An 18,519-nucleotide genomic window follows, 5' to 3' on the forward strand; every position below is an offset into this window, starting at 1 on the left:
AATAATAAGCTATGTTTTTGTAAAATCTCACCTTAGTCATATTAATTAACAAAACCATTGTATCCTCGTTAATTATTTTCTTACTGTGAAAATCTTAACCGGATGTTTTACCTTTTACTACGACCAGCTTGGCGTCCTGACCCCGCCGCTCCTGTCCTGTCAAACTTCACCGACACCGGGATCTCACGTCGCAACGTTTGCTGCTATTTCTCAGCGATGGAGCGGAAAGTTGCTCGGGAATTTAGGCACAAGGTAAGACACAGACACTGTCCTCTTCGTGTATTAATTAAAAAGCTCTTTTTAAAAAAAAGCTCCCTCTCCACCTGGTTCTCACTTCACCTGCTCAGGTGTCTCTTTCAGTGGGATGTTACGCAGACATAGGCCTGACGGACAGCCTCCCGAAAAGGAAACAACAGTTAAAAAATAATTTAGGGATATTTTTTTAAAGAGCAAATAAAAAATAACTAGTTAAAATAATGTAGACATGTCATGGTATTAGCTCCATGTTTAAAATATAATTTATCACAAGTGTATCACTAATTATAAAACCCATAGGCGAAATAATATACAGAACTTAATATTAACTTAATTAGTGTCGCTAATAGATAGTTTCATTTCTTTGATTGTGTAGGGTTTTGTTTGTTAGATAAGAACATTCAAACAGACTTATAAGCATATTTTGACCTACTTCTTCATGTTTTCCTTTAGACCTTAAAGTAGCAGACATATTGGAGGACATCCTTTCTGTATTTGTCCCATGTCTGGTACCTGTCCTGTCTTAGATAAACATCATGCAGCTGAGATCCAGGATAAAATAAATGTTATTTGAATTTATGGTATTAGTAATTAGGCACAAATGATATCATATTTTGTGGTTGGGTTTGTGGCACATTGCACCCTGAAAAGGTATTTATGAGTAAAAGATAACAAAGGGAACATGATATGTTCAGGGCGTTTTCAGCCCCTCAGAGCATGTAGGGATCGTCACACAGCCATCTGTGCTGCACACATTCGGGCAGGGTCCCATATTACGGGCTCTTCACAAAGGGCATCTCAGTGTTAGATAATGTCGATGTGTCAGAGATGAGCAGTTGAGCGGAAGAGATGGGACGATTTATGGGTTTAATTAGAGGCTGAGGGGCCAGCACAGCACAATCAGACTTTGTTTCTTTTTGGAGACATTATCATAGTCACTGTATTTGGTTGAGAGTGTGTCTAGTTTTACCGTACATTCACAGATGACTTATTACCTGGTTTATCAATTTAAAATGTGTTTTGTTTTCTACGGGTTTGTTGTATGTGCTGCAATCCTTGTACATTGTAATAGCACAAAGCTACATAGGTATTTTGTGAAAACAATCTGAATCTCTAAACTAGTACCGTGTATTTTTACAAAGGGTATCTTATGGACCAGTGATCTCTTGCTTTGTTGTTTTATGGTGCCAAAGTCTACATTTAGTTCAGGCTGACTGTGTAACTTCCCTGAGCAAGAGAAATTTATGACTGTCATAAACACTATGACACACACACACACACCCTCACTTCTCAGCAGGGTCCACATAGAATAGTCCTCATTTATGATTACCATGAGTCTTAGGTGATGCTTTAATGCCTACATAAAATGATACAGGAGTGTCTGAATGTGTATATGTAGTTATGTACACGTGTTTTTACTCTCTATAAGACTGACCTTTGAGTGCACACTGCTTATGATGAAGTGTGTGTGTGTGTGTGTGTGTGTGTGTGTGTGTGTGTGTGATTGTTGGGTGTGAATGTTCACCTCTGCTTGTGTCTGAGATGTAAGATGACACTGCTGACCTTCCTACTGCAGCCTATCCTCACCTGTGCTGCCATTATTCACTCCCAGCGGTTTGATGCTTAGGGAAGGGCAGTCCATTACTCCTGCCTTAGTCCAAGGAGTCTCACCATCCACAAAGCTTAGTTCTATCATCCTGATATGAAAACAAAGGTTGGGTTTAAGGCTTAACGGAAAAAAGAGTGAAATGTGTTATATCCGTGATTGGCCGAAGCGTTTCCTCAAAACAATTCTGCTGCATCTGAGCCACCATCAGGTTTGTATGACTCCTACACACACTCACACTCACACAGATGGTTTGCCCCCCATGTGGTGTTGACAGGACCACAGGAGAGAGGTACAGTGTGTACCATTGGGCTGACGTTTCCTCTGCTTCACAGTCAGATGAAGGATGACACCAGATGTTTGTCCTTTCTTGCAGGTGGAGCTGCTGATTGAAAATGAAGCAGAGAAGGATTACCTGTATGATGTCCTCCGCATGTATCACCAGTGAGTAACATCTGTCATGGTTTAGTGTGGATTGTGGTTTTGTTTTGTCTGTCATGCACACATCTGTATATTCATACCTCTGTATTCCTAAATGAATAAAATGTTGACTGTTTTGGATAAATGATGTCCTTAAATAACTTCCACTCTGAACCAGAACTGATAAAGTGTTATTTAAGAAGACTATCGTGTAGTATTTAGTAATGTTTCTACACTAAGATAAAAGGCTATATTACATTCTCATTTGCCTCCAGTGTTGCTGTTATTCCCTCTTGTACTATATTATCTGCAGGTGAAATGATGCCCGAATGCCATCTTCTTACAACTCGCTTATTTAACTAACATTTAGTTTTCAAAAACCTGTACTCTTGTCACGCTTATTTCTGATGCACACAGACCTCCAGGTTTAAACTGTGCACTCCATCTGGGTTTCTGATAACAGCCTGATCTCAGAGGGCAGGGGGGGACTAAGGTCAGGTCTAGGTTTCAATTAATCTTTGTACAGAGGCAGAGCTCTGTGGTCCCGCTGGTTAAGCCTCTGATCAGTTTCCACTGTGCTCCGACAAGCCTGGCCAGTTACCCACAAAAGCTCTTTTTATGTTCATCCTCCAAACCGGGCTGAAATGGCAGCTATTAATAATTCAAGCAGGAGGCCAGGTGGACAGATTTTATACTGTAGCTATTACTATGATACTTTAATTGCTGTTCTCGGTGCCTTTTGTCTTCATCTGAATTGTGAAACAAAGATGGTTGGATTGTTTTGTCCAGTATTTATATATAATTGTTTTATATTTTTACTGTTTAAAATAGAATATGAAGATATTAAAGGTTTACACAGATCTTGGAAAGTACTACAGTACTTCATAGGTGAAAAAAGACGTATGACATCTGGAGGCATGGAGCTAGAAAGAAGTGAGCTCATCAGGCCAGCATACTGTTACTGCTAGCATAACCCAGTTATCTGACAGAACTATTGTCAAGATGCATTTTAAGTAAAAATAAAAGACCATATCTCTCTTTCTTCTGTATCGATTTTGTTCCTTTTATTAAAAAACATTGTGATTATTCCTACGGAGTTTAATGCTAAATATGTGGAATTTTTTTTACAAGTGGACTTTAATGATCTTATGGCTGATAAGTTCCTCTTCGATCCAATATTATTACTTCCATTTAGTCCATATGACATTCATTATCTATAAATCTAACTATTAAGTCTGTTTATCTTGGCTCTGTTCATGCTAAAAACAAGTAAGTGTTCAATGTCGTGGATGATATTCTCATCAAGGTAACTGCACCTCTGAAACTGCACCTTTAGTTGTGTCTTTTTTAGTCATTACATATATAAGCTAAAAACTTATCTTTTAGTTATCCCCCTTTCCTGTCAGGTCGATGGATTTGACAGTGCTGGTCGGGGATCTGAAGCTGGTCATTAATGAACCAAAGCGCTTGCCCCTGTTTGATGCCATCCGACCTCTCATCCCACTCAAACACCAGGTGGAGTACGACCTGCTCACCCCCAAGAGGTCACGGTGAGTACAGCATATACTCATGTTGTGTACGTCTGGTCTGTATCACATATGTGCCCATGTAATGAAAACAAAACTACAAGGAAGATTTAATTATACTATAATGTCCCTTGTTTGTAATCGTCTTTGTTTTCCCCTCTAAATTTCACCTGGCTCATACATAATTTTGTATGTCTTCCTCTCGCTCCGGATTGTGCAGAAAGCTGAAAGAGGTGCGTTTAGATCGGACACATCGTGATGGACTGGGTCTGAGTGTCCGAGGAGGGCTGGAGTTTGGCTGTGGTCTCTACATATCACAGATTGTCAAAGATGGTCAGGCTGGGAATGTTGGCCTTCAGGTACTTAAACTGTCATGTTCTCCACTTCCTTTATGTTTCTGTATATTTTTCATAGATCCAAACTACTTTGTAAATGTGAGTTACATGCAGAATAATTATACTTTAGTAATGGTAGTATGAGTAGTCATTTTAAAACTACTAGTTTTAATAAAGGGTGCCACTGCCAATGGTTTGTGCAGTCTGCACAACAACAACAAACTGTTGGTATATTGTATTTAATTACTGTATTTTCAATATAATACTTAATCAATAAATGAATTAGTATGAAATATTATGCAAGGCACTCATTGTTGTGTTTTTATGGTCAGTCAAATTATAAAAGTGTCAGTGTCATAATACCAGAATCCACTAGGTGGGGTAAAGCTCCATGTTTTTAAAACTCACAGTTTGCATGTCTGACACTGATGATCCAGTTTTACCCAGATGGACATTAAATAAAAGAAACAACTCCTGTTATGAAAGAGAAAGTTAATATTTAGATTGATGCTTTAACACAGAGGAGACAGTCTCTGTTAGTCATTGTGTATTATCACAGACTTTGTTACTACATCCAAGGTAAAGGCAGTCTCTTGTCTAAAATGTCACTTGAGCTATGAGCATCAAACCTTAAAACTCTGAAGCATCAAAATGTAAATAGATCACACAAATAAATAGATCATATTGTGGCTGGTATGTTCAGCAGACAGGGATGTAAATAGTTGGTGTGGCAATAATTTTAATCTGTGATCTGGTTTGACATATTAAAAGTGAAGGCCGCATCTTTAATATCCCATCCTGTGTTAATTTATAGATTGGTGATGAGATTGTGCGCATCAACGGATACTCAATCTCCTCCTGTATCCACGAGGAGGTCATCAGTCTCATCAAGACGAAGAAGACTGTGTCACTCAAAGTCAGGCGTACGTCAACTCAATTTCCAACAACGACAGCAGCAGCATGATTCATGATTCATTTATAACAGTGATGACATTGTTGACTTGAATTTATTTGTTGTTGTTTTTCATCTGTGCAGATGTGGGGATGATCCCAGTGAAAAGGTAAGATGATTGATTGTAATATAGGTCCCATTTCAATATTTATTGTTGCTCTATGGGGGGGAGTCATGTGCAAAGATCACTGTTCTAATTTGTTCTAATTTGCTTGTATTAATATCTCCCAGCTCATCAGATGAACCCCTCAAGTGGCAGTTTGTTGACCAGTTTGTGTCTGAGTCAGGAGTAAGACACAGATTTACTTCATGACATTTTTCAGTTTTAAAAGTTTGATCACATCAACATTTTTATGGACTTTTAAAATTCTTTCTTTTTTGCTGTTGTGCTGCAGGAGAAAAAAACCAGCGTTGCAGGCTTGGCGTCCATTGGAGGCAAAGAAATCAAGGAGAAGAAGGTTTTCCTCAGCCTTGTGGGTACTAAGGGTATGGGAATCAGCATCTCCAGTGGTCCAACCCAGAAACCTGGCATCTACATCAGTAATGTCAAGCCAGGCTCCCTTTCTGCAGAAGTTGGACTTGAGGTGATTTCCTTAAAATGATCGGAACATCTCTATGAAATTTTGAGACCCAAAAAGCTGCCTGCTGTGAACCGCATCTGTGTCTATGTCTTATCCCAAAATGTAGATTGGAGACCAGATTGTGGAGGTTAACGGGGTGGATTTCACCACTGCGGACCACAAAGAGGTAAATTCAATTATTTGTCCACTTGCAATAGCTTGAGTCTAATTAGATTTATTGTTATTACTAGATGTAGAATTTTGTATACATTTTATCCAAAGCACCCACAGCATCATGAGGTATATGTGTATCTGAGCTTGTGATGCCAGTAGAAGTTAAATCCCGATATCACTGACAGCATTTGGTCTATGCTCAACTCACTGTTAGGCTTTAACCAGCCAAAATAATCCCCTGTGGACTGTTGGTTAATTGCCGAAGTGGCTGATGGAGATAACAGTATTTACCAGCAGTTGGTGATAATGTCCCACACTGATAAACGCACATCACAAAGGCTCTTGATACATTTAATTTTATGAGTTAAATATATCTTAAACCTAAAAAGTTTTCTGTTATTATATTCCCAGGCTGTGAGAGTCCTGAAGAGCAGCAGGAGTCTGACTATTACTGTTCTGACTGGAGCCGTAAGTACACAAACTGCATTATGTATAATTGAAAGTAATAATAAGTTATAGGGCATTCAATACTCTCCTCTTTTGCAGCTCAACTCATAACTCTTGTGTTTTTTTCTGGTATATTAAATGTATCCAATCAATTTAAATATGATAAATCACAAAGAAATAATTATACAGCGGTGGTGGTAAAACAAAATGGTGATCATAAAATGGCTGGAATCATTCTGTATCATGTGACTGGTATCATAGGATAATGCTGATATGGAAAAACAAGAGATGCAAATACAATCTGCTGATCGATGTTTAAAAACCACTCACAAAGTAATAACAGTTCAGGGATCATTTGTTACGGATGTGTGAACACAAACTTCCACTTTCTTCTATTTGCATTCCTGCACCACACTCATTAATTTGCCATATTGTTTGAGAGACATCACATTACCTAGCCTGTCTCTCAGGCCGGCTGCCTGCAGGAGAAACATTAATCATTTCTGTGTGTTTGTGTGTATGTGTATGTGTGTAGAGACATAAAGTTGTTTTTCAACCCTGCAAAAGTAAATATTCTTAGTTATGTACATTACAGCATTTCTAGTATGTACTATATAGGTATTGTATCTGTGTATGCTGTATGTAGTAAACTAATTACAGAACTCTACAGATCAGCCATTCTTCATTTGTGATTGAGGCTTCAAAGATGCTACGTGACAAAAACAGACACGTCCTTTCTCTCCCTGGCTCGTGAGACCGGTTTGGGCTTGCCTGCTGTTCTCCAGAGCCAAAAAGTTTGAGGGACCCCTGCTGTGTACAAAGTCTTTCCCTGATTATAGTCTCTTGCTGTTGTTGCTCTCTCAGGGCAGCGAGCTGTTTATGACAGATGAGGAGCGTCTGGCAGTGGAGGCCCGCAGGGAGCTGGACAGGCAGGAGCTGATGCACCAGAAGAAAGTGGCACTGGAGACCAACAAAATCCTTAAAGAGCAGCAAGAGAAGGAGAGGCAGTGAGTGAACACCACAAAACTCTCTTATTCTTTCAGACAAGTGTTTGTTTGAGAAAATTGGCTGGCATTTTGATACAGCTGGTAGAGTATGCCCAGTAGTCGCTTTTTATCCACTTTAAGTTGGAAGGCTTAGTCTTTTTAAGCCTTTGCCCCAGAAACATGCACTAACATTCGGTCAGTCTGAAACTGAAAGTCATCCCCTAATAGTCAAGCTGTTGACTGACATTTTAGAGACAGCCTCCTTCATCACTGTCCGTCAGTCATTGCCAAATTCTGTATTTGCAGTAGCCTGCTTCTTTTCTTTTCCTTTGTGCATCAAACCTCTCCTGTCGCCCTAAAATCAAATACTTCAGATGCATTCAGGGAATTGCATAAAACAACAAACATACAGACATAGGCATACTCTCCACAAACATACATCTATACATATCAGGTACAAAGAAAGTGAAAGGAAGCTGCAGTGAGAACCCTCACGTACACTGCTGTGTAGTTACATCACTATATCGATTTATGTCCACTTTACTAAATCGTTTGCACGTTCTCCTCAGGCATCAGTAAATTCAGAGGACACACTCGTGCTTTGATGCCAGCAATATCCTTGGATGAGTAATGGGACCGCATATCATGTGTTGCAGGATTTACACTCTGAATAGCAGCCATGAACTGGATTAAAATAATATATTCTGTATTTATAAGCCTGTACTGCAGCATGTTGTGTGTACAGTTTTATTTATTGTTATATTCACCATGTGTTTTACAGGAGACAGATGGAGATCTCTCAGAAAACAGCAGAGGAGGACGATCGCTATAAGAAAGAGATGGAGAAGTACACAACTCATTTTGTGTTTTTTGATGAAGTGTAAAGGCGAGTATAAAGTATCTCACATCTTGCACTTGTTTTGTCATCTTGTGTAGGATTGAGGCTGTTGAAAAGAAGCACAACAAAGAGTGGGAAGAGGACTGGGGAGCCAAAGAAAGGCCCAAGAGCCCTAAAAGCCCTCGAGCTCCAAAGAGCCCATCACCTGCCACAGCTGACAAGAAAAACGCAAAGGCCAAGAGTTCTCGTAAGGACACTTGAAAGAGTCTTCATCCTGAAAAGCATGAATCTGAGTGGTAGTTGTAACTCTTGCCTCGGTTTCACCTTATTTCCCCTCCTCTCTGCATGCAACCTGTCTCTCTCTCTGTGTCTGTCACTTCTGTGTGCTGTGCTGCTTTTTATGGCCTCTTCTGTCAGGTGAGGAAGCTAGCTTCTTCGCAGAGGAAGACGAGGAGGAAGAACAGGACACAGAAGTGAGTCTGGAGCCTCAGCTGTGGTCACAGCTGCTGGAGGATGTTGTGCAAACAGACTAGTGCCAGATTTCCTTTGACAACCAAAATGCAATTATTTTTTATAGCTAAAGGCTGTCGAGAAATGACAATGACAACCAAAATCCAGCTACTGAAAGATTATTTCTGAAGCGGAAAGACTGGATTTGCTGAAGAGTTTGCTGAACTGGAGATGGCCTAAATCTTTAATTTCTTTTTCTGATTGCTGTGTTGTGGCTCCTCAGTATTGTCATGCATTTTAAAATGGATACCTTGCTTGGAGTTTGCTGAGACTCTGGCTTAAATTTAACATACTTACAGTATTAGACTGACCTGTGTTCATCTCCATCCCTAGCATTTGGCTGGTTTTATCGATATGAGGGGAAAATGCCATCAATCCGCAAGGTACTGTCAGCTGTGTGAGTTCAGTGTGGTGTCAAGAGTGGCTACTGGTTCTTATGTAATTATGACAAAGCGGGCCTTACATATTTTTTTGCCGTTGTTTTATCAGTTATACACACTGTAGCGATGCTGGCTCTTTATGCATGTCATGCTGTGTGGTTTGAAGTGGCAGATTTGTCTGTCCCATGCTTTTTATTTTGACTAACCGATGACACCTCAGAAAGGAGAAAAGAAGAAGAAAAAGAAGAAAGTGTCCAACACAGACACACTGCAGGAGCAGAGAAAAAACAAGAAGCAGATGGAGTTTGAGCTGAAACTCGCCAAGGAGAAAGAAGAGATGTATGAACGAGAGAAGCAACTAAAGATCAATCGGCTGGTTCAGGAGGTATGAAAACAGAGGAGTGTTTGTGCAGCGGACTATACCATAGTGAACCATTTGACTTTATATTGCTCTTTATCACAACTTAAACTTGGTTTTCGGGGTGTTAAGTTGTGGTTTTCACTAAATGCATTCATTTTGTAAATCCTGTATTGCACTAAAGGTTGTTTTAAAGCTGAGCATATGTGTTCATATCTCCTGTTGTCTGATGCTGAATGGCCTTGGCTACACACCAGGTTTCAGAGACGGAGAGAGAAGACCTAGAGGAGTCAGAGAAAGTGCAACACTGGGTGGAGCGCCTTTGTCAGACTCGGTTGGAGCAGATCTCCTGCGTGGAGAACGACACTCCAGAGGTACAGAGTGAGACCTCCTCTGTAGAAACCTCTCTGTACTCCTGCAGCTCCTCCATAACATTTTGTCGTAGCGTAATATTGACGATGATAGCACTGAGGCAACTCTTTTCCACAATGTTTAGATTGTCTCTATATGTCAACATATTTATGCTTAAAGCAGCATGTTAATGAGTGAAAAGGACGGAGCGGTGCTCTGAAGTTCAGCCCTTTTTTCCAGTCATTAGAGTTCAGCAAAAGACTTCTGTTCCTGCCATTTTGTAGCTTATTTCCCTTTAAATGTTAAGATACATGAATTTTATGCTGCATGAAGTTGGGCAGTAGTGTGTTTAGTTTTAAATTTTATCTTCACCTGCTCATACCACTTAAAACAAATAACTTATTTTGACACATGAGGTGAAACGAGTCATTTTTCATGTTGTTGTGACTTTAAGCGCTCCCCGCCACGATCTCCTGCCTCCGAGCCCAGGGTGAAGCAATTCCCTGGCGGCTTTCAACTGGCCACCACTGACCTTGACGATATTAACCTGGATGAGGTGGATCAGAGCCTGAGGGGCCCTCTGAAGAGACTGGCCCCCACCCAGCCCAGCACTAGCCAGCCTCCCCCTCCCTTGCCTCTCCCTCCACCATCACCTAAGCTGAACCCTACCATACCCAACTACACCCCTCCTCCCCCTCGACCATCCCCACAGCGGAAGCCTCCTTCTCCACCCAACACTAGAAAACCTCCCTCTGCCCCATCTACATTAATCAACAAGGGGCGCAGGCCTCACCCGCAGCCTCACGCTCATCCTCCCCAACCCACTCGCCCGCCATCTTCCCACTATCCTTCCCAACCCACTCATCCGCCATCCTCCCACTATCCTCCCCAACCCACTCGTCCGCCATCCTCCCACTATCCTCCCCAACCCACTCGCCCGCCATCCTCCCACTATCCCCCTCCGCCTCAATCGTCATGGCCTCCATCCTCCCCTCAGCCTGCTCCGCGGCCTCCTCCACCGCCACCCCCTCCTCCACCACCGCCACCACCTCCCCCTCCGCCTCCACCCCCTCAACACTCACAGGATCGAGTAGGAACCCTCAGTGGGTACCGCCAGCATCATCACCATCACCTTCAAAACCCTCCCAGTCCTCCAGAGCACAGGAGTGAGTGGGAGTCAGGTGGATATCTCCCAAGGGGAGGGCTTTACTCGTCTAACACCAGTGAAATGTCGTACCCCTCGAGTCCAAAGGTTTGAGATTCTTGTGAGAGGAATGATGTGTTTGAGTGGCTTTTTGCATTATTGCCTTACTTTAAAGGTCCAGTGTGTAAGATTTAGGGCGCTGTATTTACAGAATATCGCAGATATGGAAAATAGCATATTCATATGTATGTAGCAAGGTTGTAGTCAGCAACGACAGAGCTAGATGCTACTAAACCCTACACACTGGTCCTTTAAATACACTGATAGATGGCAAGGATCTTTTTCCATCTGTGAAGAAAAGCGTCAGTGGTTCAGTGAAATGCACGGAGAGCTCACAGTGTTGATGCATTCTCAAGACTGCAGGACTCAATTCTTTTTGATGCATAGATTTATGTGCATGTGCTGTTTTATCTATTGGGACGTTTCGTGCATGAAGAGAGAGAGATCTACTCTATTAGCATAACTGAATTGGGCAGTCATTTATTTACAATTTTCTTCTCACTGAGGTAAAACCACTCAGAGATGCAGTTTCAGTGTTTGCTTGTGTGTGGGGGTTGTTGCATGGTGTTTAGTGGTGATGAGAGCAGTTATATGTCACATGTTACAGATAATTTGATAATTGTAAGTGTGTGCATGTGTTTGCATTTCATTCAGTGGCCATTGCATTGAATGTCTTTGAAACCTCAGCCTTGCTCTGATATCTGGGGAAATGGAAATGAGGTGTCTGTGTGTGTTGCACTAATATTTCTGCAGTGCCCTGTATGTGCCGGGGGCTGAAAGACTGCTTTTATTTTACTGTGGTTCAGGTAATGAGAAATACCTCCCATGCCAGTCGAATTTCGAATTCAAGCTCTCCTTTGGTGAGTTTCTGCAAACACTCCCACCCTTTTGTTAGTAAGAATTATAAGCTTTATGAATTTGTACAACCCTACGAAAATGCTGTCATAAAATAACTTATCAAATGTACATGTTTAAATATAAACCTATACTCAGCTGTTGCATGGAAACATGGTTTTTCCCCACTAGCAACTAGCTCCTAGTCCCCCCAACCAGAGGCGTCAGATGGCCCCAGTCATGTCTAAACCCGTCATGCTACCCCAGTCCCAGACCCAGCGACCAGAACCACAAAGATCTGCACGTTCTGATGGCTTGGTATGAATCACACCACACTGCAGTCATCTCTTCCCCGCAGAAGACTTTGATTCAGCTTATTAGGGTCATAAAACATTCAGACATTGGACACAGCAATCAGCTGAGTGAGGGTTCAATCTCGGCCTCTTTTTTTTAAGTCCTTGTGAGTCTCCCAGACTGTCCAGCTGTTCCGCAGAAAGCCAATCTGTGCTTATTAGATCACACAGGGGAGCCATTTCTCCTTCCTCAAAAAAAAAAACTCTGATGAAACAGAGCAGATTGTTTATTTTTTTTATTCTTCATACTCCATTTGCTGTGGAGAAATGCTTTCCAGTAACCCTCTGACTCCATGAGAGCACATCAGTACAACCGCACACTTTTTACCTCAGTTACTGAGCACCTCCCAAGCTGGAGGTGAAAAGTCATGCTGAGGCCACCTTGACTGCAGTGGCTGCAGGAGGGGATGCCATAAATCATTCACTTTCCCTTGACATGTTCTAACCCAGTTGCCAGAATAATCTAGATTGCTAGATTGTGTACATAACTGTGCTATTGATGATTTATGTTATATTTCATAAGATGAATTGGAATATATATAAAAAATTCGTCTGAATGGACCCAAGGACTGTTTTATACCACATACTGTAGTGAGTTTTTAAAGTAGTTGTTTGTTTCACTGTGTTTCATCAGCTGGGCCAAGAATTTTGAAAATGTAGACTATGACTAGCATTATATTTCTTTTCTAAAAATCTCATGAAAAGCCCCAAACCAACCACGAACGGATCTACTGACAGTATTGTAAGCCTGACACAACTTATTCAAATATTGGATCTCCATTATAATCTATGAATAAACACACATCGCCGTGTGTTTTTGCGTATTAAATCACAATTAAAAATTTTCCACAACAAATGCACTTTTTTCTCCTGTTTTAGTGCAACCTCTGTTTTTTGGGAGGCATTTATCTTGTGGCTGATTGCCACAGACAAGGAAGTGAACTTTCAAAGTATTGAAAGACAGAGATACATTATTGTTTTTTGTTGGCATTTGTTGACAATAATAATATTAATAATAATACCTCATTTTGTTTTTCTGTGAATTGGACCAACACTTTTTAATACCTTTGACAGAAAGAATTTAATTATTCTCTTATAAGCCGAGTAGGTGGCCATCAGACAGAACCTCCAACTTCTCACCTAGCTGCAGTGATGTCACAGTGCACTCCAGGGTGTGTCAGTCCACAGTGATATCACCTTTGGGTGTGGTTATAGGTGTAACAGCCCACGTCTGAGCACACCCAACCCAACTTATCTGTTGCTGGGTGGGTGCAGAGCCAAAGCAACTTTATTTTATCCAGAGATGCAAGTAAAATACTGCTTTTTAACCTGATATTAAGTTACTCTTTAAAATATGTCATACTTTATATATAGAAAATAATTTATAGTATAGTAGTGAGGTTGTGTTTTATGTTCTTCTATTGCTGAAGGGTGATACATGGTCTTGTATTTCAGCCTCCGGAAATGCTGAAACGGATGGTGCCTTTCAACTCGTCTTTTAAATCAAACAACCAACGACAAGTAATCCATACCTATCACCACCTCTCTTCCTTTCTCCCGCTCTTTCTCCACTTTCTGTCTCCATGCCCACACATCAGGTTTCCTCATGGTTGACTGGAGCCTCAGTGATGGTTCTTCCTTTAAATTTTTCATTATCTCTTCTGTCTGTTGGCTGCATCACTGCCTTTAGGTCCAGTTGTGACGCTCATGCATGATTGCGCTTTTATTGATGTGGAATACACATTAGTATTGTGAACATACAGTCGGTGGGAACGCATGTGTTGTGGTCTAACTGTTATTGGGTTTACTAGCCACAGATGGCTTGTACATCGAAGACTGTGTAGTGTGTATTACTAAAAGAAAAGAAGTTGAACCTTCACCAGTCTCATTTGATTTATCTGTTATGCTTAATGTCATTTATATTGTCCTTAACAGCTGTGTCCAGCCACAGCAACATTGCAAATGTCAGATTTTTTTTATGTCCAATGTTGAATGTCAACAACAACAACACAGGAAATTAACTGTTAGATTAATGTGTGTTTATTCTGCAGGGAGTACTCTGAGTCGGTGTAGCTGGATAAATGTGATGTCCTTTTCCCTGGGAGTTTTGTTTCATTCCCTCCCATGAAATTAAATTGCTGTCGTCTTTGGTAGGAATAATTAGGACTGATTTTCTGTGTGAATTAAATTAAAGTATGAGGCTTTAAAAGCCACTGCACTTTTTGAATTAATGACTGTGGGTGTCTCCATGGTTTCCATTTATTCAGGATGGACTGAAAACTTAAAGAAAGGTCTGGTTGTCAAAGGAAATCTGATTAGCACTTCAGGCAGTTGTTGAATCTTTGTGCTCCGTTTGCTCGCTCCCTATTGACATATGGATCTGTTTAAATTAACTGCATGCTGCATCTCTTACAGGGCTTTCAGAAATACGAGGAAGACTTTGATCCCTACTCCATGGTATGATGTTTTAATACAACAATGCAGGAAATGCAACAGTTTAAAGTGGTTTAAAGCTGACATGTCTTAGCTCTCGAAATGTAAACACTGTGCATCTGCTACCACTTGAGGATCAGTTAGAGGTAATGTTTTCAGATGTTACAAAATGTCCCACAGCAGCCTTTTTGATTACAGCAAAGATGCTTTAAAACTTGCATTACTACAGCAATTAAGACAAATCCAATAAATGGGAAATGGCACAATAATTACACAATAATATTACACAAGAAATATGGCTGAGTTTAGAAGAGAAATTAGCTAGACTTGCTAGTTTGTTGTAACTTCTGGCAGCTACCCTGTGGGTCAAATATAGTAAATTAGGTTAGAGCAACTGTCTTTACAGGATGTGGTATACTAAGTCTCTTGTTTTTATCTGTGCATAGCCAGACAGCTCTTCAGGGTGTAGACAGCCATTCTTTATATTATACCTCAATTTGCTGTTTCACTTCTTCCCCTGCAACTGCGGTGTTGTTTTCTGCCTCTTTCTTCAATCCTTCGTTTGTTCATAGTTCTCTACAGACCAGATAGAGGGGCTAGATGTGAGACTGCTGAGAATCAAAAAGGTACTGACAGCATTTTCTGCCTTCACTTCAGATAAGTCAGTTTATTGATGAGAGGAATCTCACTTAACACTTTCAAATTAAGATGTAAGGACATTTAAAAAAACATGTAACGTGACTGATGTGGTGTTAATTTTAAATTTATTTATTTAAGACGGGACAGCTTGACGTTGCTCTGGAGGGAGGTGCAGACTCTCCATTGGGGAAATTGGTGGTGTCTTCTGTGTATGAAGGTGGTGCTGCAGATAAACACGGTCAGTACATTTTTTTTATTTTAACTCATGACAGGATAAGCTTTAAATCCATTTCCTTCTAGATTTGTTAAAGGTGGTTCTGAGGAAATACATTAAATATTAGAAACACCTCTAAGCATAAAGCAATACAATTCAACTTAGCAACACAATCTACATCCTCCAAAATGATGATCTAAAGCAGAACAGCAAAAACGAAACATTAAAACTTCAGTAAGGTACTGCATCATTCATTGTGAGGCTGTCATATTAGACTGCATCCTAAGTGTGCCTAATAAACTGCCAATGGAGTCTAGACTTCATTAGACCCTGTCCCTGTTCAGCCACTTAAGCAGAACAGCACTGCAAATGCATTTAATATTTGCAGAGGCAAAAAGCCATATAGAAAGTAAATCATCATGTTTATTGTCTGTCCAATATGTGCCTGTATTTGTGCTTTATTATTATTGTGTCATTAGTGTCTCCATGGTGAAATATAAGGAGGGTTTATTACGAATAATATCAGAATACCAGTAAATGACACATGCTTTTCTGTCCCTGGTGAATATAGAAACATCCAAAACTGTTTGCTTGAGTGGATGTAGAAGTGTTCATGCTGACGATATTTACCTCTACATCAGTCTGTGTGTCACTGTTTGTCAGCTAATCGTTTCTGTGTCTGTTTTGTAGGTGGCATCGTACCCGGGGATGAACTTATGGCCGTGAATGGGAAGATCCTGCTCGATGCCACTTTGACTGAGGGACAAAACTCTTTGGCTCGAGCCTGGAATAGTGGAGGGGTAGGACTTAAAGGATAGATGTTATTTAACCTGAAAGCTGGGCTGTTTTATTGATTATACCTCTGAATGCTTGATTCTTCGTGCTTGTTGTTGTCACACTCTTATTTGCAGATATTTCTTATTGATTTAGTCGAAGGCAAAAGGAAAGTAACTGTCTTTTTTTTACCTTTTAGGACTGGATCGATGTTGTGATTGCCGTTTCCCCCCCGAAAGAATATGAAGACGAAGTGTAAGCATTCTTAATAATGATTTACTTCCCTATCCAAATGTGTGTACAGCAATTGTTCACGTCATATCTTATTTACAGTATGTGACAGCGTGGCTTGTGTGTCTGTGCATGTGTATGCAGCCCTAAGTCAGCATCAGTCAGTCCCACTGTGAACAGAAAGGTGTTTGAAGGCAATGCAACACTGTACAGACATGGCTACCTACTTCAACACTAGCCCTCCCTCTCCTCCTACCTCACCCTCGTCCTGGTAATCGACTCAGACTTCGGACCTCCTCCTCTTCTCTGCACGTCTCAGAGAGGATGTTTGGTGTGGCACTTGATTTTGTTTGGCCCCATTTTTTTTTTCTTGAGCACATGTGACAGTCTCCCTGCCAATCAGAAGCAAACAAGCAGAATATTTTGGTATTTCTTTGCCTCTCGCCTTTTGTCAAACGGTCAGATTTATGCATTACTGTTATGGCTATCCCACGAAAAGCTAGCGTGACAGTTCATGCACACAGTTCTATGTGAAAAATGCCTCAGGGTGTTGCTCCTTTATTGCTGAAGCATGTGCACTACAACCATACAGTCATGCTATTTGAGTGAAGACATTTAAAATGCAATCAGTGACCCATTCCACCATAAATCTGTCAAATCCAGACTCAGCGAGCCGTATATAAACACATATGTACATCTGTGGCCTCTGTGGTATTGTCCTGCGTCGTCAGGTCATGGACACAGCTTGGGACTCCTGCCAGCCTTCAGCAGTTGTTCTGATTGATGTTGTTCTGCGGGACTGTTACATGTTCTGACATACATGAACACTAAGTGACACTGGGTGGTACTGTCGCGAGGCTTTCTCCTCTGCCACAGTACTATGTCCAAAGAGTTTGACCAGGTTTTTGAGGACAGTTTAAACCCTTATCGTGTTTCTACTCACTTGCATGAGCATTGGTCTGTTGTGTTTAATGTGCAGTGGCTGAAGCAAACATAAAAGTATGAAAAAGTCTATTTCTTAGCAGTCCAGTTAATAAAGTACAACACGTTTAACTGGCTTTATTTGGCGCCACAGCTAAAAGTAGCTCTGCTCTTATCTTACACGTTGTTAATTCATTTTTCCCTCTTCTCCTGCAGGACGTTCTTCTAATCCCATCAACAGCCTGCCAAGAGAATCAAACTGATCCAGAAGAAGAAGCTTTTCATTTTGAGTCAGCGTCTTCTTAATTACAATAAAATCATTTTTCATCTTCACATTTACCTGTAAAGGAACGAACACAAGATCGTCATTTATTTTTACGTATCACTACTATAGCCTCTTTGAGAATTGAACCTTGCGTCTCGCATCAATATATCGACACCATCCAGTCAATATTTAGTTCTCTCCAGTAATCTTTCTCGCCTTTCTTAAGCCTGGATGTGGTTGACCTTAATTAGATTCGTGCTGGTCATCTGGATCTTTCCTTTTAGCCATGTGACTCTTCTGTCAGTAAAACAATAAAGGGCAGGTTAAGACAGGCGACCTATAATCAATCACAGCTCTCTCTAATGTGCCTTTTCAAAGCCCAATAAAGGACTTCTCACAACTGAGTTTCTGCTTTGCATACAGATTTTCTGCATTCTCTTCTTTGCTCTTTTCAACAACACAATACCAAGTGTCTGCAGTTAGAAATAAAGGAAAGACCACAAAGAAGTATTCACCCTTAAAGGTTCAAGTCACAACCTGAAGTGGTTCCTCATGGTGGTGATGTCTTACAGGAACCTTTTTTATTATTCTGTCCATTTATTATCAAGATCTTCCCTGAATTTAGTGTAAATAGTCCCTTAGTTCATTCAAGGTGCAGTGTATATTAATTATACATCATTATATCAGGTTCATAAAAAGGGCTGTTCAAACTGTTCCTTTGTTGGTTTTTATCGAAACTACAGTAGGTCACTTTGCTGCTAAGGTGACTTGAAGACGAACCAATAATAACACCAAACACCAAAGAGCCTTTGAAAGGACGAAAAAAAAAGATTAAACATTAAAAGGTTCTTCAAATCACCAAAAGTTCTGCAATTGTGACTTAAAGAACTTTTTTAGCAACTCTTTCCAGGATAGAAAAGGTCGAAATTCTCCAGAGCACATATCAAAGAATC

The 18,519-nt window shown here is 40.6% G+C and overlaps 1 protein-coding gene across 6 annotated transcripts; it reads left to right on the forward strand.

Annotated features, from left to right (window-relative positions):
* Positions 1–139: 139 nt before the first annotated feature.
* On the forward strand, positions 140–17,970 carry ush1c (Usher syndrome 1C). Of its 6 annotated transcripts, XM_019263079.2 has the most exons (20): positions 140–252; positions 2,238–2,305; positions 3,688–3,831; positions 4,028–4,166; positions 4,957–5,065; positions 5,179–5,203; positions 5,326–5,383; positions 5,490–5,678; positions 5,782–5,841; positions 6,240–6,296; positions 7,140–7,282; positions 8,043–8,108; positions 8,198–8,346; positions 8,517–8,572; positions 14,505–14,546; positions 15,095–15,148; positions 15,300–15,399; positions 16,066–16,175; positions 16,349–16,404; positions 17,518–17,970. In XM_019263079.2, exons 1-20 carry the CDS (start codon positions 217–219, stop codon positions 17,528–17,530), a joined length of 1,674 nt encoding a protein of 557 aa, XP_019118624.2. In that variant the 5' UTR covers positions 140–216; the 3' UTR covers positions 17,531–17,970. The 6 variants fall into 6 exon arrangements, 5 of the variants coding, with proteins under 5 accessions (XP_019118624.2, XP_027128967.1, XP_027128966.1 ...); XR_003461380.1 differs by lacking the exons at positions 14,505–14,546; positions 15,095–15,148; positions 15,300–15,399; ... (1 more) ...; positions 16,349–16,404; positions 17,518–17,970 and adding exons at positions 8,943–8,992; positions 9,210–9,374; positions 9,605–9,720; XM_027273166.1 differs by lacking the exons at positions 14,505–14,546; positions 15,095–15,148; positions 15,300–15,399; ... (1 more) ...; positions 16,349–16,404; positions 17,518–17,970 and adding exons at positions 8,943–8,992; positions 9,210–9,411.
* Positions 17,971–18,519: the final 549 nt, after the last annotated feature.

This window comes from Larimichthys crocea, chromosome XXI (assembly GCF_000972845.2).
Source record: "Larimichthys crocea isolate SSNF chromosome XXI, L_crocea_2.0, whole genome shotgun sequence".
Taxonomy (NCBI): Eukaryota; Metazoa; Chordata; class Actinopteri; family Sciaenidae; genus Larimichthys; species Larimichthys crocea.

Bases quoted from the DNA above. Each gene is read 5' to 3' on its own strand.
- ush1c (XM_027273163.1), top strand. The intron at 12,055-13,544 runs GTATGAATCACA...CTTGTATTTCAG, and splicing joins CTGCACGTTCTGATGGCTTG to CCTCCGGAAATGCTGAAACG. The intron at 15,400-16,065 runs GTCAGTACATTT...TCTGTTTTGTAG, and splicing joins TGGTGCTGCAGATAAACACG to GTGGCATCGTACCCGGGGAT.